The sequence below is a fragment of the Chionomys nivalis genome, chromosome 26 (genome assembly GCF_950005125.1).
Source record: "Chionomys nivalis chromosome 26, mChiNiv1.1, whole genome shotgun sequence".
NCBI classification, from domain to species: domain Eukaryota; kingdom Metazoa; phylum Chordata; class Mammalia; order Rodentia; family Cricetidae; genus Chionomys; species Chionomys nivalis.
Window position 1 is genome coordinate 10,454,588 of NC_080111.1, and position 22,636 is coordinate 10,477,223.

Here is a 22,636-nt window from a genome sequence, read left to right on the forward strand (position 1 = left end):
ATGGTTTAACATATGAAGCATATGGTCTGTCAATGTAATCCACCATATAAATAAATTGAAAGAAAAAATATAATCATCTCAGTAGATGCTGAAAAATCATTTGACAAAATCCAACACCCCTCCATGATAAAGGTCTTGGAGAGATCAGGGATACAAGGAAGATATCTTCATATAATAAAAGAAATATACAGAAAGCATAGAGCAAATTAAATGGAGAAAAACTCAAAATGATCCCACTAAAATTAGGAACAATTCAATGCTCTCCTTTCTCACCATACCTAGTAAACATAGTTCTTGAAATTCTAGCTAGAGAAAATAGGAAATAAAAGAAGAACATGGGGATCCAAACTGGAAAGGAAGAAGTTAAGCTTTTGCTATTCACAGATGATATGATAGTATACATAAGTGACCCCACAAACTCTATCAGGGAACTTCTACAGCCCATAAATACCTTCAGTAATTTGTCAGGATCCAAGATCAGCTCAAAAAAATCAGTAGCCCTCTTATATACAAATAAAAAAGAAGCTAAGAAAGAAATCAGAGGAGCATCACCATTTACAATAGCCACAAATAATTTTTTTTTGGCTTTTCGAGACAGGGTTTCTCTGTGGTTTTGGAGCCTGTCCTGGAACTAGCTCTTATAGACCAGGCTGGTCTCAAACTCACAGAGATCCTCCTGCCTCTGCCTCCCAAGTAGCCACAAATAATTTAAAATATCTTCAGCTAACAGAAAACAAAGAAGTGAAAGACCTCTAATATCAAAATTTAAGACTTAAAGAAAGAAATTGAAGAAATTACAAGAAAATGGAAAGATGCCTTTGGATAGGTAGAATCAACATAATAAAAATGGCAACCCTACCAAAAGCAATTAATATATTTAATTTCATCTCCATCAACATCCCAAAACTCTTCTTCCCAGACCTTGAAAGCACACTGCTCAAATTCATAGCAGAAAACAAAACACACACAATAGCCAGTCTCGTGGACTGAAAAACTATTGAATTCTTCACTTGATCTTAGACAAAACATTGAGAAGTGATGTCCTGGATTTTCACAATTATCATTGGTAGGCAGCCACTTTTAAGTTACCTGGACCACAGCTTGTGAGACATTCTAATAAGCCCATTTCTTACAATCATGGTGAGATTCATTCTACCTGTTCTGCTCATGTAGAGAATCTTGCATACTGCAGTAGTATATTTTATTTACTTGACCATGGAAAGATGTGCTGGCTAACAATAGTGCTCATGAAGACATTCGTCTTAGCTCCATTATTATCTATGTATTCAAATTTTAATAACACTACACTTTGTTATTATTATTCATTTGCATGGAATTTGCTTTCAATTTCAGGAATAAAACCCATAAAGCAATGGAGCCATCATCCAGCCATTAGTTGGGGAAAACTAATCATATTGTTCAAGATCTGGTTTCTCCTTTTCTCTTTTCTGTTGTGTGAAATCCCTGTGAAAACCATGTAAAAAGTACCTTCGGTTCATGTGACCTCAGCAGGAAGCCAGAGAACAATCATCTTTTGTGACCTTAAAGTTATCTTTAGCTGTTAATATTCTGTGCACCCGTCCCCCTGTAGGACAAGAAATCACTGCATCCACGTAGCACAGCACAGTGCACAGTACAAGCTAGTTAGCCACATTGTGTCCTGGAGGAAAGGGGGAAAGTTCCTGTGGAGTGCAAGATTAGGACCTTGTCTCCTTTTGGAGCAAGGGGCAAGTGCTATTGAAATGCAAAGCTTGGCCAATCTAGAAAAGATCTTTGACTCAGGTAGCTGGAATGGCCAGGAACCAGTGTGCTGTGTCTTTAAGCACACTGTAGCCCTGTGGACAGTGTTCTTGCTACTCAGACAGCACCAGCCAATCAGGCTTTCCAAGTGACCTGCCAGTCAGAAACAGTGCAGGGCTCTTCCGGGCACCGCCTGCAGACTCCCCTTTGTGGAGGAGCTTGTGCCATTGTTTCCTGTCCTGTGGTGAAGTTGCTGCTGCAGGGAGATGATGAACTGAGAGCTTTGGCGATCTGGGGAACCACAACATGGTGAGCGAGGGAATGCTTTCTCCAGATGGGGAGGAGCAGAGGGTGAGGTGCAGCAGACAGCATGGTGCATCTTCGCGGGATCTGTGTGGGAACCTGCCGCCATATTCCCTGCCTCGTGAAGTCCCATGTGGTCCTGTTAATTCGTAGACCTAGTGCTGTGGGCTTATTCTGCTTAGAGAATTGGGAGCAGGGTGATGTGTGTACAAAAATCTTTCTTCTCAACTTCAATGTGCCATACTCGAGAGGCCTAGTTTCTCCAGTATCTTCTCATAATTGAGCACGTTGCAGTTAACTTTACATACAATCTCCATTTGTCTTTAACTATGTGGACGGTCAAGGCAGCTCACCTTTTGGGTAGCGCTGCACTTCTAAGCTGCAACGTAGAAGAGTTGAATTGCTGCTATAAAGGATTTTCCAATGTCTTGGAAATAGTTCAGTCTCACAAAGTAGAATGAACTCTAGGGAGTGCTGCCTCTAAAACACCCAGAAGATAAAAGTGTTTTAATCAGGGCTGTTAGAGTTTAGGATGCTAGGGCACACTTTGTTCAACTGGATTGTCCAGATATTTAGCTCCAAACTACTACAGAGAAGCCACCACTGATTTAAAACCAGTCACCAGGCACATCCTCATGTAAGAAAAAAACCTCTAGCAAGCTTTTCAAGGAGGCATTACAGGTTCCTAAACAACCTTAAGGCCTGATGTGTCTCAAAGTTCCAGTTTTCTTCTTTCGAAAAGCACAGTTCTTCCAGATGGGGAATAGGGCACCAGGTGACATATATTTGAAATGCAAAACATTGTTGTGAGGAGTTACCTGATCAATAAAGGGTTTTATTTATTCCCTCAGGGACATTCCTAGGAGATCTCGTGACATCCTAGGGGGCTAAGCCTTGTGAGTTTCCCTAAGGACCTGATGTATTGATAATAAAACAAAGCTTCTCCTCTAAAACCAGGAATATGCTTTGGCGAGCTGGTTATGGTCTGGTTCCAAGGCGTTTGTGGAGGGGTTCCTTTAGGTCCTAAGAACCCAACCCTTTTATCATATGGAGCTATGGTTATCAGTCCCCAGGCCACTGTGCTCTTAGTAAAGTTCTTTTTTGTTTTGTTTTGTTTTTCGAGACAGGCTTTCTCTGTGGCTTTGGAGCCTGTCCTGGAACTAGCTCTGTAGACCAGGCTGGTCTTGAACTCACAGAGATCCGCCTGCCTCTGCCTCCCGAGTGCTGGGATTAAAGGCGTGCGCCACCATCGCCCGGCAGTAAAGTTCTTGAGGATACCCTGTGTTCAAATTGGGTGTAATTATCTGACTAACCTCCTCCCAAAATCATATGATATTGTTTACTGACTTTTTTTTTTTTTTTTTTTGGTTTTTCGAGACAGGGTTTCTCTGTGGCTTTGGAGCCTGTCCTGGAACTAGCGCTGTAGACCAGGGTGGTCTCGAACTCACAGAGATACACCTGCCTCTGCCTCCTGAGTGCTGGGATTAAGGCGTGCGCCACCATTGCCCGGCTATTTACTGACTTCTTATAAAATTCTCCCATTTCCTTCCATTTCCCCTCTGGAAGTATCCAAGATGCTATTCTTCTTTTACTCCTTTTTTCAAATTTTTTTTTTTTTTTTTTTTTTTTTTGGTTTTTCGAGACAGGGTTTCTCTGTGGTTTTGGAGCCTGTCCTGGAACTAGCTCTTGTAGACCAGGCTGGTCTCGAACTCACAGACATCCGCCTGCCTCTGCCTCCCAAGTGCTGGGATTAAAGGCGTGCGCCACCACCGCCCGGCTCAAAATTTTTTGAAACAGTGTTTCTCTGTAGGACTGTCCTGACTATCCTGGAACTCACTGCAGAGTCCAGGCTGTTTTTGAACTCATAGAGGTCCCTTGGCTCAGCAAGGGTATGAGCCATCAATGCCCAGCAAGCTGCTGTTTTTCTCGGGAAGCTTACTCGGCATCTGCAAGACCTCCCCACCCTAAATTTTTAACTTTTCACATTTTACTTTTCCTAACTTTGTCATCCCCTGTGACATACTCATCCCCTGTCACTGAAGTATGATCTGCTGATTCACATCACCAGTGTACAGAAGAAATTATCCTGGAAATATCTTTGCTCTGTAACTCTCCTATGTGCCTAAATGTCTAGCCTGGCAAGTTGCCTGTTTTTATTTTAATTGTTCAAAGTGTAACCTAGAGCCTAATCCTAAAAGGAGGCTTAAGGACAACAGCAAATGTGGAATCTGTCTAGCTGTCTCCTCTTTGAGCATTAGCCAGAGATTGATGTCTATCATCATTAAAGATGTAATAATCTCCTAAGTGTATGAAGTGATTTTCAATGGAAAGGCATATTAATTCTAGAACAGCTGCATTTCCATCCTGTTAAAAAAAATAGTTTCTGCCGGGCGGTGGTGGCGCATGCCTTTAATCCCAGCACTTGGGAGGCAGAGGTAGGCGGATCTCTGTGAGTTCGAGACCAGCCTGGTCTACAAGAGCTAGTTCCAGGACAGGCTCCAAAACCACAGAGAAACCCTGTCTCAAAAAACCAAAAAAAAAAAATAGTTTCTGAGACAAATTCTTATGTTGACTCAGGTGTCCTTGGTATACTACACTTTCAAAATTCCCCTAAAAAATGCCTGTAAAACCTTACAGTTTTAGACTTATGCATTTGAGTCATGTAGTTGACTATGCAATGCTGTCAGAGTAAGGGATTTCCATATGGAACATTCCTTCTGTCTTCAGACCAGACTAGGAGGAATAGTTTATTGTGTACACTGCAGGGGAAACAGTGGAGGCAATCAACTATTGAAGCTACCATTATGAAAAAGGGTCTGATTGTGATAGGTTCAGTGAATTTGTAATTTCCCAGTATGTGTTATTAAATTAATCCTATGTGAATGAATGCAGATGATTTGTGTGGGTGTACAGATTGGGAAGGTCATCTTGAGCCAATGAACATTGAATTTGCAATTAGGCCACTATCCTCTGCAGATGTGGTTGATCTTGCATCAACCAGTTATGTCAACTCAGAGATTTGAGAAACAGGCCATTGACTAACTCTATGTGTCAGGTTACAGATCTCAGCAGCCAACATATGTATATGGACACCATCAATCTATCTCTTACTAATGACATCCCCTCTCTTATAGAAGGGCCTGCTCTTTCAAAGTCAATATAGAAGCCGGGCGGTGGTGGCGCAGGCCTTTAATCCTAGCACTTGTGAGGCAGAGGCAGGCGGATCTCTGTGAGTTCGAGACCAGCTGGTCTACAAGAGCTAGTTCCAGGTCAGGCTCCAAAACCACAGAAACCCTGTCTCAAAAAACCAAAAAAAAAAAAAAAAAAACCCAAAGTCAATATAGAAAGCTTTATTTAATCTTAAAAGTGCAGTATTTGTCATTTAAAAAAATCACTTATTGGTGTTATTTTCAGATGTTTTCTTTCAGTGTATTGCTGCTCTTGTCTCTGTTTTTGTTCTCTAACATTTCAAAGTCATTAATAGTTGCATTTTATTACTTTCAAGTTTTGTTGATTATTGATTTCTGTGTAGAGCAAGGTGCCCTATAGTTTAGGCTTGCCTCATGCTGTGTAATTGAGAATCATTTTGAACTCCTAATCAATCTTTCCTCTGCTGCCTAGTGCTGGGAAAACAGTCCTGCAACTCCTTACAGGTTTGACCTTGATGTGTCAATGAGAAAAAATAGAGCAGTTAATGAGTGTCTGCTGATCTTTCTGGCTTTTATTGGGGACGTAGAAGCAGAGGGACCTGTGCAAAGTTGAGCTCATTGATCAACTTGAAGCTGGTCAGAAAGACCACACACAGGGCAGAATCACAAAGGTTGAACTGTGGGTGAGAGCTTTCCTCCTTCAATAGAAGTTGAGATTAGCTATTGGAATGAGGGAGTCAATTGTAGATGCTCTATGATTGTCCTGATTGACCATTGATTGCAGTCCACAGACCTGAGCAGTCAAGAATCTTGGAATGGGACTGACCACATCTTTAAACCTAATTGCTCTATTTACAGAATTTCATCTAAAATAGAAGATCTAGGTAAAATGTTGTGGCCCTGCTTAAAAGCACTGCTACATTTCTGCATTAACACATTCAACTTTACATAAAATATATGAGAAATCTTTAATGTGCATGAATACAGATCCCTCGTCTCCGGAGCACATGGCCATAAAGTGTGCTTCAAGTTTTCAAAATAATTTTTGAGATGAAGACTATGTCATATTTACATTCTCTTTGCTACCTTCAAGTCCTAATATGCCTGGATTGTTTTCTAATTCATATTCTGTCATTTTGACAACAGTTACAAAGTAACCACAGTTACACAGTAGCAGTAATTACTTTATGAATGTGACCTGATGTTCTCCAAAATTTCGCATCTCTCAGACAAGGTGATGGCTGTACTGGCAAGTGAGTGTGTAATGGAATGTGTCCCCAAAGGACCCTGCACTTTGGATGAGGAACAGGATGTGTGTGCTCTAGGAGAGTGGAATAATGTGTGCTAAATACAAAGTTTTTAAACTGGGGCCCTGTCTGCTGGGCTGGAAGGGCAGAACTGGAAGGGCTGTGCTGTCTGAGTCATTTGATCTCTGATCCTCCAGTAGAGGAGCTGCTAATATTGTGAGTCCCAGCTGGGTGGCCCTAGCCAATGAGGGAATTCTGGGAAGCATTGCCAATCAGAGTACTAGTGGCAGATAGTTTGTGGGTTCTTTCCATGACTCTCCTCTGACTCTGTAGTAGGTAGCTTTAAGGAAGACCACAAGCCATCCCATGGTGAGTGGGGGTGGTGTATAGAGCAGGTCTGTTGAACTGTTATTTCTGCTGTGACTTGGAAGGATCATGATCCAGACTGTACTTATGTTGGTCCATGTGGTTCATGCCTGCAGTGGCCCTTGTTCTCTGAGCCTCCTTGTGTGTAGATTTAGTGGGGAAGGGGCCACTCTGCAGCCCTAGAATGGAAGGATATAATGCTGGTTGTATCTATGTCCAGAGTATACACATGGGAACTGCTTTTGTTGTGCGTTGGGAAGAGAGATTAGAAAGCTGAAGTTCTAATTTCTCGAATATTGAATATCTGAATATTGCTGTCCAATTTCAAGTTTCTGTTCTAAAGATTACAAATTGTTTAGGAACTGGTAGAGCAATACTTGAGTAGAATTCTGTTAATGTGATTCTGCCACTTGCCACAATGGTGTGATCCAGTGAAGCTTAGCAGGGGACAAAAGGAGTTTCTGATGTGCAGAGATTTCTCAGGTGTGCATTGTGTTAGCCAGGTAGATAGGGCAGAATCCACCAATTCTGCCATAATGCATGTGGCAGGAAGCAGATTTTAAATCATTTTTTAGGTTGTTTTGGGATTGGACATCAGTGGGACTGTGTTTACCTTCAACCAGAAGATAGCACAAGGATCTGGAGAGCTGTAGCGAGAGATCCTCTCTATTTGCAAAGAGAGCATGTATATCATGTGGCTGCATCTCAGAAGACAGATCAGTAACTGGGGGTCAGAAACAACAGTTTAAGGGTCACTTTGAGATATCTTTGTGAAAGTTGAACAGTTTATGTTTATTTAATTTCTGTACACATATAATTAAAAATAGCTAGGGAGCATTGACCAAGATCACACTTTCCTTGCCGAAGTTTACTTTGGTCTTTGGATTAAAAATTGACTACATATTCCTGCTTTTGTTTGGGTTTTTTCTCTTTAACACCTTTATTCTTTCACAAACATTGTACCCATTCTTTTTTTTTTTTTTTTTTTTTGGGTTTTCGAGACAGGGTTTCTCTGTGGCTTTGGAGCCCGTCCTGGAACTAGCTCTGTGGACCAGGCTGGTCTCAAACTCGCAGAGATCCGCCTGCCTCTGCCTCCCGAGTGCTGGGATTAAAGGCGTGTGCCACCATCGCCCGACTCATTGTACCCATTCTTAATTGATGGATCTTTGTGTAAAATGCAGAAAGCATATTATGTGAATCTGTATACGATTTTTTTTTGTAATCTACAACTGAAATCTAATTTATTATTCACTTTCTTGAAAATGATGGACCTTCACCAATTTTATTCAGAAAATTTCTTACATCATCAGTTCCTTAAGTTTGAGGTTTGGGGGATGTTTCTGTGCAGATTGTTTTTTTTCATCTATGATGCCTACCTCTTTCCATTTCCTAGCATATCTGTGTGTTCCAGTTGTTACTATCTTCACATTTGAGTCTTTGCTACTTAAATGTTGATGTGATTAACACACAAACCCAATGAGCATTCTGAGTGTTTCCACTGTGAATGTTACTTTGTGATTAGCTTTCCTCTTATAGATTTTTGGATGAAGTTATTGAGTTGTATTCCTTTAATGCTACAAATTTACCTTACATATCATCTTAATTCTGATGCCTCATATTCCCAAAAATCATTTCTTTATTTATGTCTTGTTTTTCTTCCCCCCCCCCCCCCGAAGCTGTCTTGTTTTTCTTGTTTGTATTAATCTGAGAAAGACTTGGCTTATTTGATAAAATTTATTATGTGTCTTGGCAGGTGGTCCAGCACATATTTTTTACCCCTGTGGATGACCTACATTCAAGTTTGCAGGTTAATAAATCTCTACTATTCCCAGTCCAAGAGATCTGACAATCATTGTTTTGTATATCACAGGCATTTTGTCCCATGCACAAACATACTCAAAAAATAGGAATAACCTTGTTTTCAAAATTGTTTGCGATTTATAAAGCAGGCAGAGTATAGCAAGTTACTTCACATGCACAGTGATTCTTATAAAATCTGTTCTCTTGAAATTTCATTTAAAAAGTTTATACTTCCTCACTCTGATACAGACTTAGAGGCAATCACCAATTGTAGGAAATGAAATCGTGTCTAAGTGATCCTAACAGACATCATTTTCTTTATCATAAGAGAATGAGATCCTTTTAGTAATCAAAACTATTTCTACAAAGCAAAAATATCTGAAGGCGTCAAGTGAATCTTGTGAATTTTGGTGGAAGAGCCCTTCTTACCCAACCCTTTTTCTGTTATTGGAAAAGGAGAGAACTGGAGTGTGCAGGATGAGTGATGGCCAGTGATTTTCTGGAGTTTGATTTTGACTAGAATCTTGTAGTTCTTGTTTAAGGGACCATAATATATATTCGTAGGTCTGTCTTTGAGTCTTGTTTTGGCGTTGTGCCATCTGTGTTGATTTTATGGACCATAATCTAATTATATCATTAAAATTTCAAAAATAATGGACCTTCATCAATTTGTATTCAGAATATTTCCTCTGCTATCAGTTCCTTAAGTTTTTGTTTTGAATAGTTTCTGTGGAGTGACAGTTTTAGTTTTCTCTTCTTGATCTTAGATCCTTATCTCTTTCCATTTTCTGGCAATCTGTGTTTTCCATTTGTTGTTATCCTCATGTTTAGGTCTTTGCTGCTTAAGTGATTGGCAGGAATAATACATTATATTTTTGGTTCTTTAAAACATTCTCATACAATATTGCCTCTGTGTGGTAATTAGCCTCAGCTGTCAAAACAAAGCCTAGGGTCATCTGAGGAATTATCAATAGAGTGTGTGCTTAGATCAGAATGTCTGATTTCTGTCTGAAAGTGATTATGTTGATTGATGATTGATATTGGAAGAAGACTCTTCCACTGAGTTGGCAATGTCTCTAAGTAAGTGGGCCTGGGCTGATTAAGGGGGCTAGCTGAGCACAAAACAGTGACAAAGCACAAGAGAAAACCAGTAAAGAATGGTTCCAACGCTTTTGCCTCCAATGATTAACTTGAGTTTCTATCCTAAGCACCCACAGTGGTGGATTCTGACTTAGGGGTAACAAACAAATCAACCTGTCCATTACCAGAGTTGCTTTACTTTAGGTTAGATAACTTAATCACAGGAACAAAGAAGCAAGTTGGAATAAAAATGGTACCATAAAAGTGGTTTTGTTCCTGCAATGGACTTGGGAATATTGACTGTGGAAGAATTTTCAAGCTAACAGGACTTTCGATGGCAAAAGTCATAGAAAACTCTACACAGCTTAACTGACTGTCATTGTAGGGCCTTAAAGATAGGAGTGTTGAAAATAGTGGCAAGCAGTGGAGGTCAAGGTTATAGGATTTTAGTGGACAAAAGGCTCTGCAGGGAACAAAGGAGCTGGATTGGCCCATCTACCCTGAGAGACATGTGTCTTAGTTATTTCATATTAAAATCCATGGCTCCTGGGGCACAGTGTGCTTTTTAAGTTGCTGACATGGTGATGCACTCCCTTTAGCAGTGAGTCATTCAGGCTAATCCCTGTTTCTCTGAGTAATCCCTTAGAGGTCAAGGAAGTATGGAAGTTCAACAGTACACTTGGTCTGAGACCACAATCCTGTATTCCCTGTATAGCTTGCAGTCTTCATGATATCCTGGCAACTACACTGTATTGATCCTGGAAATTGCCATTATTTTCTGTTTCTGATAAAGATGTAATAATTCTGATTGCTCTCATAACCTCATCTTGTTCTGGTCCCTCCAGCCCAAGCCTGGCTTTATTCCTTGTGGCCCTATTGATTTATTTTGGCCTTGTAAGTAAGTACAGGAGCTTAGAAAACTTCATAAAAAGTTTGCTGGGGATCAGCTGTGTGACACTTTGGCCCCCATTCTTTCTTAATCTTTCCATGTCCCAAGAAAGTGACTAAGGCAGAATTAAAAATTAATGGACTCATATCTTAGACAAAGTATTATTTCTGTTGGATGGTTATTACTGCTGACGCCTTCAAATCTACAGTGCAAAAGACACATAAAAAGAATGAAAAAAATCTATGTTTTGTTGAGGAAAAATGCACTAGGTTGCTTCTGATGGCTGTCCAGTATTGAAAGAAAGAGGGATTTTCAAGGATTTTACACAGCTAAAGAGAAGGCCCTTGCTTTACATTTAAATCTTAACAAGGTGCCCTAACGTGTAAGGCTCTGTCCAGCTAAGCTATTAATTTATGGAAAGAATATGCAAAGTAATTCCTTGTATCGAAGCAACATCATACAGAAACTGCAGTAAATTTTGTTCAAGCATAGTTGGATACCCCATATGGTCTGACCAACAGAATTCAGCTGGGGATTCCCTGAGAAGAGATGCTGAGGCTGAGGAAATGTTAGATTAAGAGAAATGAAGACAGAAGCATAAAACAGACTGAGAGGCCTGAAAGTCAATATGAAAGAGCCCCAAGTTTATTTCTCAGCCAGTATAAATACTGGATATTTTATGAGTTATTCTATTTTATTTTATATGTGATGGTATGTAGGTATCAGATCTCATGAAACTGGATTTACAGATATTTAGGAGCTGTCATGTGGGTACTGGGAATTGAACCCAGGTCCTCTCAAAGAGCAGTCAATACTGTCAACCACTGAGCCATCTCTCCAGCCCAAATCTATTCTTCTTAGGAAATTTACTTGACATGAGACATAGCTTGTGCAAGACTTCCCTAACCTGTTTTTATCTTTTCTGCCTTATACTTTTCCTATCCTTCACATTCCCCGGAATCTCCATCTTGTAACTCTGGATAGAAATGTACCAAAATCAGGGCCATCAACTCATTTAAGAGGCTAATGAAAAGCTTGTAAAAATGGAAGAAAAGTCTGACATATCATGATCCTGTGATGGTCTTTCTGTTTAAGGTCACTGGTTTATGTAAGAAATAATGCTGGGAAGACTTTACTGTGTAAGTCTTCCATCTGTCCAGGTGGGTAGACCTGTAGCCTTCCACCTCTATTTAAATTGTTAAGAGTGTGGAGCCTGAACCTAAAGGACATAAGGATAAGAAAATATGTGAAATGCAGAAAATTATTCTAGCCTGGGCCCTCTTTGAGCATTAGTCAGAGATGTATGTGAATATTATTAAATGATTTTTTTCTTTATTAATTTGGCAAACATGTGGAGTGATTTCTCCCTAGGAAGTCATATTAATTCTAGAACTGCAGTACTTCTAGTATTTCAGAAAAATTTTTAACACTATCTATCTTATCTTGACATAAAAGGATTTGGTCCCTGTCTTCTCCTCTCCTGAACAATGACCTTGTCCTACATTACACCTTTAAAATCTTAAATTTAATGATTCTACCACCAGTTTCAAAGTTATAAATTTGAGTTATGAAACGGAATATCCATTGCAGGTAAAGGAAAAGGAAAAGGATTTGCATGTGGAGAGTGGTTTCTACCTCAGTCCAGAATAGAAGCAACAGTTTTGAGTGTGCACTGCACAGGAAAATAGGACTGCTGGAGTCACAATTTGAAAAAGGACGTGATTGTAGTTGGAGAGCAATTTCATTACTTTCCAGCATTTGTTAATTGTTTTTTTTTTTAATGAAGACAGACCAGACTGGTTGGTGCATGTATTCACTAAAGGTGAAATATCCCAAAACATTACGTGGTGATACATAGATGAATAGAAATGGATGAATTGAACATGTAAAATCAAACTAGGAATATGCCTGAAGCATTTTTAAAATGCAGATGTAATTGTATAGTTTGTGTGTGATTATTTGGGTCTAGGCAGCCAGAAGATGAAAGTGTAGTCCCCATTTACAATATGACACCAAATTTTGGCAACTAAATCCACATAAACCCTAAGAAAGTTTAAAACAAGGGGTTGTAAAAGCACAAAAATGGAAGTCAAATGCAGCTTTCAAATACAAAAACACTCCTTATCAGAAAAGGATTACAGATATACAGTAAAAACATCCAGATAAACAGGCCTCTGAGTGGGTGATAGTTTATTAGATAAATGTCCATGGGCTTAAAACACAGAGGATAAATATAGACAGAGTCATGGATTAAAAATAGTTTTTTAAGGAATTTGCACTAAGGTTCTTAAAGAAAAAAATAAGTAAAACAATTAATGGACCTTGAAAAGATAGAAAATACACACAGAGTCTGGGTTACACATTGTGCTTTCTTTGAATTTTTGGACTGCAGAGAGAGAGATTGATTTGGGGGCTGCTACGGTAACCCCACACATACTTTAAAGGTATCTTGACTTCAAAATTTGTTATTTTGGAGAAGACGTTCTGCTTTTGCTGCCACAAACCTTCCAGGCTAATGTTATGCCCTGGGTTCTTTGATTGAGTTGAAAACGATTATATCGTTAACGTTTTCCTTAGTTAAGCTGTGTGTAAATTATATATTAAAGTTTAGACTCACAAAGATAGGATAGACTTCACCTTAATTTGCCAGTTTTTCCTTTTCATTTATCTAGTTTTTTATCTCCAGAATATCTTCAGCTTGCATTATTTTACATGCTTCTATTTCCATTTTCAATTCTTGAACTGATATATTCATTTCTGTCAACTGTTTGCTTGTTTGACTTTCTTTAAAGGGTTTATTATTATTCTCCAAGATTTCATTTATCTTTCCCCTGCGTTTTTAAAGAATTCATTCACTTCCTTCTTAAGGACGATAGCATCTTCATAGTTGATCTAACTTAATTGTACTTTGACTGTGTTTGAATATTCAGGGTGTGCTGTAGTAGGAGAGTTTGAATATGGTAGTGACATATTGTTCTGTCTGTTGTTGATCATGTTATTGTGCTGTTGTCCAGGTATCTGGGTTTGAGGTGACTGCAGATCTAGGTGCCAGTATCTCTGTTTGTCTTTCTTGGATGCACGTTTGGTTCCTTGGTTTCTATTTGCTCTTTGGTATTCTGGTCTGAGTTGCCTATGATAGAAGTAGATTTTTTTCCTCATTTTGGGGTCTGGAAGTTTTTCAGTAGGTGTGACATTAGTACTGCCTAAGCATTCAGAGTCATTGATTTGTAGGTGCATGAACTTCTTCCTGCTTGTTATACTTACTTTACATTTTTAAAATTAATATAACTAATTTATATGTAGGCATGACTATGCACCACATGGGTATCTGGTCCTCAACATGATCAAAGGATCTCAGAATTTGTGAACTTGGAATAATGGATATTTATGATTCCCAAATAAGTACTGGCAATTCTGCCACATTTATTCAAGACCATCAAAAGCTAGGTACTACTCAGTCATCTCTCTCCCAGCCTGGGTTTATTATTTATGCCCAAGATATATATTGCTAATGTTTTCATCTGTCCACTTGTAACTGTTTTAAACATAAAGCTCTGTTTGTAAAATGTTATTGGTAATACAGTTTAAATAGGGCACTACGGATGTTTGGAAGATAAAGAGAGAAGTGGAGTGAACACATACTTCTTTGTAGGAACTTCAGTAAAAACCTCTGAGTTCTTCTATTTTTCTTGCTTGATTCACCAATTTTTGTAATGGAGACAGTGCCTTTTGTTTGTTTATTGTTTGTTGTTTGTTTATTGTTTATTTGATTTTTGAGACAGGGTTTCTCTGTAGCTTTGGAGCCTGTCCTGGAACTAGCTCTCATAGAACAGGTTGGCCCCAAACTCACAGAGACCCTTCTGCCTCTTTCTCCTGATTGCTGGGATTAAAGGCATGAATCACCACTTCCTGGATGATAGGGTCTTACTATGTATTTCCATCTGTCCTGGACCTGATTGCATAGACATGTCTGGCATTTAACTCAGAGAAAAATATACCTGACTCTGCTTTTGAAGGTCTGAGCTTAAATGCATGAGTCAATACACCCAGATTGTCCAAATTATTTTTTGATTTATAGTTAGTTAATCTTCATAAAAATTTCTCATTTGTACTATGAAATGTTGATCTGTTTCCTTGTTTCTCTTCGCTAATAGATATTTCTCTTGTAAGGTGATAGCTTATTCAAAGAGTACAGAAATGACAGAGAAGACTCTCCTATTCAATTACCTTCTAAACTGACTGTCTATGTCTTGGAATATGATTAGGGAACAATAGAATTATATGACTATACTATCAAAGAAGTATACATTTACAATGTTGTCACTATCATGTCACTATCACATATGGCATATTTTAGAAGGCAGTGACCTATGATGATGTGCATATCAACTTCACTGAGGAAGAGTGGAATTTGCTGGATCCTTCCAAGAAGAATCTCTACAAAGATGTGATGCTGGAGACCTACAGGAACCTCACTACTATAGGTAAAAATGAATTTCCTTCATGTTTCAAAATAAAGGGACAACTTTTCCTTGTTTAATGATGTTCTTCAATAATTTGATTTAGAAAGGAGAAGAAGAATGAGGTGAATAAACCAGGCACGGTTCTAAGGTTTCCTTAAAATAGCTACTTAAATGTTGCACAGTATTCAATATTATAACATACATTTTCTGGTACTGCATTTTAGGATACATTTGGGAAGAACATAATAGTAAAGAACATTGTCAACGTTCTAGAAGACATGAAAGGTAATTTTCTTGTGCATGCTGAAAACAATGAGCCTCTGATGAAATGATAATGTGTCCTAGAAGATTTATTAACGTCTGAAAAATCCATGTAGAATTTCATGTAGGTGAATTGCATTTTCTTTTCTTTTTCTTTCTTTCTTTCTTTCTTTTTTTTTTTTTTTTTTTTTTTTTTGGTTTTTCAAGACAGGGTTTCTCTGTGGCTTTGGAGCCTGTCCTGGAACTAGCTCTGTAGACCAGGCTGGTCTCTCAGAAAGATCCTCTTGCCTCTGTCTCCTGAGTGCCTGATTAAAGGCGTGCGCCACCATCATCCTGTTGGTGAATTGCATTTTCAAGGCATTCTTTTAATTAAAATGACAAGTGAGAAATTGCTAAACAGATATCACCATTTGAATCTTAGCACCATGAGAGCAATGTTGTAGATCTGCCAATCCATTTATTTCTTTTGCTCATAATACAAAATGTGTACATATTGAAGTGATGATAAGTATATCTGCAAGACTTTCTATAAACCGAGAGCACATAGTAAATCTTGTATTACTCATATACTTCTTATTACTATATTAAGATTGGTGAGAGAGCCGGGCGGTGGTGGCGCACGCCTTTAATCCCAGCACTCGGGAGGCAGAGGCAGGCGGATCTCTGGGAGTTCGAGGCCAGCCTGGTCTACAAGAGCTAGTTCCAGGACAGGCACCAAAGCTACAGAGAAACCCTGTCTCGAAAAACCAAAAAAAAAAAAAAGATTGGTGAGAGAAGCAGTTAGAGTTCAGTGGCAGTTGTTGTGAAGAAACTTTAATACATCTACCACACATCTATAAGGAAGAGAAAGTCACACTGTGATAATTCAGAGTGGATATTTTTTGTTTGTGATTCTTCCTTTACTGTGTATACCACATATTACTCTTTTTTTAAAATTTATTAATTTATTATTATACAATATTCTGTCTGTGTGTATGCCTGCAGGCCAGAAGAGGGCACCAGACCTCTTTACAGATGGTTGTGAGCCACAATGTGGTTGCTGGGAATTGAACTCAGGACCTTTGGAAGAGCAGGCAATGCTCTTAACCACTGAGCCATCTCTCCAGCCCCCCACATATTACTCGCAATACAAGCCTATGAGCATAGGAATATGGGAAAACGCAGCATAGCTCTCTCTAAAAACAATTAGAAGATAAGCATTAGTCCCCATGTTGAGTACCCTTGCTGAAATTGATTCAACTATATAAATAATTGGTTTTCACATATCACTGTTAATACATAAAGAAACTCAGAGTGCAGAGAAGCCACATGAGTTCTAGAATTGTGCAAATACTTCTGTTTGTTCTAGTTCAGTTAGCAAATGTAGTGTGATTCATAGTATAGGACAGTTTATGAATGTAATAAAGTTGTTCTGAGGTTATCCAGTTCTCTTCAAATATGAGAAATATGTCAAATAGAAAAATGTTTCTGAGCCAGGCAGTGGTGGCGCATGCCTTTAATCCCAGCACTTGGGAGGCAGAGGCAGGCGGATCTCTGTGAGTTCGAGACCAGCCTGGTCTACAAGAGCTAGTTCCAGGACAGGCTCCAAAGCCACAGAGAAACCCTGTCTCGAAAAACCAAAAAAAAAAAAAAAAAGAAAAGAAAAATGTTTCTGTAAAGGTGAAAAGGTAAACCACGTAATAAAGAAATTTACCATGACAGGTGTCTTCAAAAATGCAAAACAAGCCTTAATTAAAGAAGAAAGCCTGAGTTTAAACACAGTTATAAAACCTTAATATCTGATTTCTATTTACAATTGGACTAAATTATAAAAGTAATACATAGAGAAATGTAGGTTCAAGAGCGTATTGAATGTGGTAAAGCTTTTATATGTTCCAATTATGCTTGCAGGACTGAAAGAAATGATTATGGAAAGAAACTTTCAGTGATTCCTCAATGTGTTAAAGCCTTGGAATATGACAATCAGCTTCAGAGGAATAAAAGAACTCATGATAGTAAGAAACCTTATGAATCTAATCAGTGTCATAAAGCCTTTGCTCATCACAATTCTTTTCAAATTCACAAAAGGACACAGACTGAAGAGAAACCCTGTGAATGTAATCATTGTGGTAAAGCCTTTACTCAAAACAGTGTTCTTCAAACTCATAAAGGAACACAAACTGGAGAAAAAACCTATGAATGTAAGCAGTGTGGTAAGGCCTTTGCTGGACCCAGTGCTCTTCAAATACATGAAAGAACACATACTGGAGAGAAACCCTATGAATGTCATCAGTGTGGTAAGGCCTTTGCATGTCAAGACAATCTTCAAACGCATAAAAGAACACACAGTGGAGAGAAGCCCTATGAATGTAATCAGTGTGGTAAGGCCTTTGCTCGCCACAGTACTCTTCTAATACATGAAAGAACACATACGGGAGAGAAACCCTATGAATGTCATCAGTGTGGTAAGGCCTTTGCATGTCAAGGCAATCTTCAAACGCATAAAAGAACACACAGTGGAGAGAAGCCCTATGAATGTAATCAGTGTGGTAAGGCCTTTGCTCGCCACAGTACTCTTCTAATACATGAAAGAACACATACTGGAGAGAAACCCTTTGAATGTAGTCAGTGTGGTAAGGCCTTTGCTCAAAACAGTACTCTTCAAAACCATAAAAGAACACATACTGGAGAGAAACCCTATGCTTGTAGTCAGTGCGGTAAGGCCTTTTCTTACCACAGTTCTCTTCAAAAGCATAAAAGAACACATACTGGAGAAAACCCCTATGAATGTAATCAGTGTGGTAAGGCCTTTGCATGTCATAGTCACCTTCAAAAGCATAGAAGAACACATACTGGAGAGAAACCCTATGCATGTAATCAGTGTGGTAAGGCCTTTGCAGGTCGTAGTCACCTTCATTACCATAAAAGAACACATACTGGAGAGAAACCCTATGCATGTAATCAGTGTGGTAAGGCCTTTGCTGAAAACAGTACTCTTCGACAGCATAAAAGAACACATACTGGAGAGAAACCCTATGAATGTAATCAGTGTGGTAAGGCCTTTGCATGTCATAGTCACCTTCAAAATCATAAAAGAACACATACTGGAGAGAAACCCTATGCATGTAATCAGTGTGGTAAGGCCTTTGCTCAAAACAGTACTCTTCGACAGCATAAAAGAACACATACTGGAGAGAAACCCTATGCTTGTAGTCAGTGTGGTAAGGCCTTTTCTTACCACAGTTCTCTTCAAAATCATAAAAGAACCCATACTGGAGAGAAACCGTATAAATGTAATCAGTGTGGTAAGGCCTTTGTGAAAAACAGTACTCTTCAAATGCATAAAAGAACACATACTGGAGAGAAACCCTATGCATGTAGTCAGTGTGGTAAGGCCTTTGCATGTCATAGTCACCTTCAATACCATAAAAGATCACATATTGGAGAGAAACCCTATGAATGTAATCAGTGTGGTAAATCCTTTGCTAAACACCATAATCTTCAAAGCCATAAAAGATCCCATACTGGATAGAAACCCTATGAATGTAATCAGTGTGGTAAGGCCTTTGCACAACATAGTCACCTTCAATTGCATAAAAGAACACACACTGGAGAGAAACCTTATGAATGTAATCAGTGTGGTAAATCCTTTGCTCAACACTATCATCTTCAAAGACATAGAAGATGCCATACTGGAGAGAAACCCTATGAATGTAATCAGTGTGGCAAGGCCTTTGCATGTCATGGTAAACTTCAAAGGCATAAAAGGATGCATACTGGATAGAAACATTATGAATGTAATCAGTGTGGTAAATCATTAGCTCTACAAGGTACTCTTCAAAACTGTAAAAGAACACATACTGGAGAGAAACCCTATGAATATAATCAGTATGGTAAGGACTTTGCACATCATGATTTTCTTCAATTGCATAAAAGAGCAAATACTGGAGAGAAACCATATGAATGTAATCAGTGTAGTAAGGCCTTTACAAATTACAGTCATCTTTAATCACATAAGAGAACACACACTGTGCCTTTAATCCCAGCACTCGGGAGGCACAGGCAGGTGGATCTCTGTGAGTTCGAGCCCAGCTCGGTCTACAAGAGCTAGCTCCAGAACAGGAACCAAAAAGCTATGGAGAAACCCTGTCTCGGAAAAAAAAAAAAAAAAAGAACACACACTGGAGAGAAACCCTAAAAATGTAAGCAGTGTGATAAGGCCTTGGCTCAACACAGTGGTCTTCAAAAGCATAAAAGAACACATACTGGAGAGAAATCCTATGAATGTAATCAGTGTTGGAAGGCCGTTGCTCACCACAGTGATCTTCAAGTACATGAAGGAAGACATACTCGGGAGAAACCCTATGAATGTAATCACTGTGGTAAGCCCTTGCTTACCTACCACAGTGCTCTTCAAAGGCATAAAAGATCACATACTGGAGAGAAACCCTATGAATGTAATCAGTGTGGTAAGGCATTTGCTCAACACAGTCATCTTTAAAATCATAAAAGGACACGTGCTGGAGAGAAACCCTATGCATATAGTCAGTGTGGTAAGGCCTTTTTTCAACACAGTGCTCTTCAAATGCATCAAAGAACACACACAGGTGCAAAACTGTATGCGTGAAATGAGTTTGGAAAAGTCTTTTCCTGTCTTATTCATCTTCAAATGCAGAAGAGAACACAGATTGGAGAGAAACTTGTGAATGGAATTTGTTTGGCAAACCCTTTGTCAGAATAATCTCCAAATACATGAAACAACCATCCTGGAGAGAAACTGTAAACTTAAGGAGTGTACTCTTCAAAAACATGAGAATAATCATACTGTAGTGAAAAAATAAACTTAGTGTGGTAAATATTTGTACTTTTTACAGGAGTAAAACTTTTTGTGTGTAATCAATCTGATAGTTTTTAGGTACCTGAATCCATTACACTTACAATCTATTAACCAACAGTATTTATTCTGTAAAAAAATTATAGTGTCAACAGTCTGTTCAAGCATTATGATACCAGCTTTTATTTTATTTGCCCCAGGAAACTCATGGACAAAACCTAATTTGTGATTTTAGGAAGTCTTATGGGAAGGAGATAGAGCCAGGATAAGAATCACAACCTGGTACTGAAATGAGATACAAAGGAAAACACTTTGTCCCAACTCCAGAACTAGTGAAAGGTACAACATCACCCTGAAAACTCAGTCAATAATCAAAAACAGACAGTGAAAGAAATCTGCTTTGGCTCTCAAACCAGAGCCAAAGAAATACAATCTACCCTTATCTCTCTGAGCTCAAAACCAACCAACCCCAGAGCACAAAATCTAGCCCATCTCTGAGCTTGTTCAACACAGGCATTTAAATCTGACCAATTCCCACCTTCTAAATCTCCTTTGAAATGCTCTGGCTCCAAGAAGCCCTATATGAGTCATCTGCTCCTTTGGTTGGTAGCTGCCCATTTCCAGCAGAGGAAGTCACACTCTGGATTCTTCCATCCCAAAATCTCTTGGAGTTGAACCGAGATACAGTTGACACCACTATTTGGAAATTCACTTAGCTCAGAAGAGCACAGAAGCAATGGACACCTCTTATGGGAGACTCCCTTAGGAGAGTGGAGCAGATCCGAAACTGACATTTCTGCTGGGAAGTTTTCATGGAAGAATGGAGCAGAGCCCAGGTGTAATGACTGTCTCTCAGAGAGGAAGAGAATTGCTACATCTAGTGGGGCAACCTTCTTTTCACAGCTGTTGGTATTGCCTAATTTTTGGTAGTCAGCGTATCCTTCCTTCCAGAGTTTTAAGACTTGCAAGATGAATTTGAACAATAATGTAACTTTTAGATTTTATACTTCTCTTCAACTGCATGGAATATGTAATTCAGGTACAAATATTTATGGATGTGTACTGCCTCCTTTTTGCTTGTGATATGATGTCTATTTCACAATATAAAAGCATCTTATTCAGGCCATGGTTTTATTTGATAAAAGGATCACCATGAAAGAGCCATGACAAAAAGTGTCAGCATGGCACTAAAACTGGAACTTAAGAACTCCCAGCTGTAATGTTCCACATGAAGCAGAGTCTTGGAACTGGAACTGGTGTATGGATGTGAATTCTCATAGCCTAAATCTTCCCTCATGATACCATCAACTTACAAGAATTAATTTCTCTTACTTCAAGTTTGAATTTGCTTTCTCTTTACATGAATCAATTCTTCATGAAGAAAAACTCGGGTGGCTGGAGAGATGGCTCAGCGGTTAAGAGCATTTCCTGCTTTTCCAAAGGTCCTGGGTTCAATTCCCACCAACCACATGGTTGCTCACAACCATCTGTAATAAGGTCTGGTGCCCTCATCTGGCCTGCAGGCATACACACAATATTGAATACATAACAAATAAATGTTTTTAAAAAAAAGAAAAACTCTAAGTGAGCTGTAAGATGCCTGGAGTCCTATTTTACATTAATAAATGCTTACAGGAGAAAAATTTTCATGAGTGAAAAATTGTTTAAAAATTTGCTATTATTGTAATGATGTGATGTGTGTGGGGGGGAATGTAATTCTGCATTCTGTATCCTGGAAAAGTTAAACACCTTAGAATTTGTAGCAGAAATTACAGAAACCTGTTAAAAATCTGACCTGAGTCCTTGGAATGAAAATTTCTTAGTCACCTAGCGATGACTCTAGTGCTATAAATATTTTAATGTCTATTTATATCTCATTGAATTTTGGAAATAGGAACAAACTCATAAAGCAGAAAGCCCTATTCATGAAGACAACTTTTAGTGACTTTATCCATCAAAGTTGTCTTCAGCTTGAAGAAAAACTATTTTTCATCATAGCCTTGAAGGAAGTAAATTATGTAACACGTTCACTCAAGACTGATGCTGGAAATCATTGCATTTTGGTTTCTATTTTGAAACATTTGAGGTAGGTACTAACGTGTTGTATATTGTGGCAACTCCATTTACTAAAATTTATTTTGTAGTCATTTTATTCCTTCTATGGCTTTTGTTCAGCTTCTATTGTGCCTTTACCTAGTAATAGGTATTTTTCTGATGTAATATATAGAATGGCCTTCCCATCATTGAAGTGTTCCCTTGGTCATTGAAATATTAGAACATGTCTCATCACACTTTTCAAGTAAGGGTGTCAGTGGAAGGGTGACCAGAAGACAGTGTCTAATCCCCTCTGACTGGAAGTACACACAGTTGTGGGTGCTGGGTATCAGTGTTAGTCCCTGTGGATGAGTTATCATTGTTCTAAGTGCTGAGTCTCATGAACATGTCATTACTAACAGTGTGGTATAAATGGCTGATCTAAATCCATCTTTATCACAGCCTTGATGACCCAGGAGAAATAAAAGAGT

The 22,636-nt window shown here is 38.8% G+C and overlaps 1 protein-coding gene across 1 annotated transcript; it reads left to right on the forward strand.

Moving 5' to 3' along the window:
• Positions 1 to 7,963: 7,963 nt before the first annotated feature.
• On the forward strand, positions 7,964 to 18,809 carry LOC130867021 (zinc finger protein 431-like). Its single transcript, XM_057758741.1, has 6 exons — positions 7,964 to 7,973; positions 14,939 to 15,058; positions 15,262 to 15,325; positions 16,587 to 16,591; positions 17,449 to 18,335; positions 18,420 to 18,809. Exons 1-6 carry the CDS (start codon positions 7,964 to 7,966, stop codon positions 18,807 to 18,809), a joined length of 1,476 nt encoding a protein of 491 aa, XP_057614724.1.
• The last annotated feature ends 3,827 nt before the right edge of the window (positions 18,810 to 22,636 follow it).

What these genes read in the sequence shown, in the direction of transcription:
- LOC130867021 (XM_057758741.1), top strand. An exon ending in CAGGAACCTCACTACTATAG is followed by an intron (nt 15,059 to 15,261) that starts GTAAAAATGAAT and finishes ACTGCATTTTAG; the next exon opens with GATACATTTGGGAAGAACAT. An exon ending in AATGTAATCAGTGTGGTAAG is followed by an intron (nt 18,336 to 18,419) that starts GCCTTTGCATGT and finishes CAGTGTGGTAAG; the next exon opens with GCCTTTGCTCAAAACAGTAC.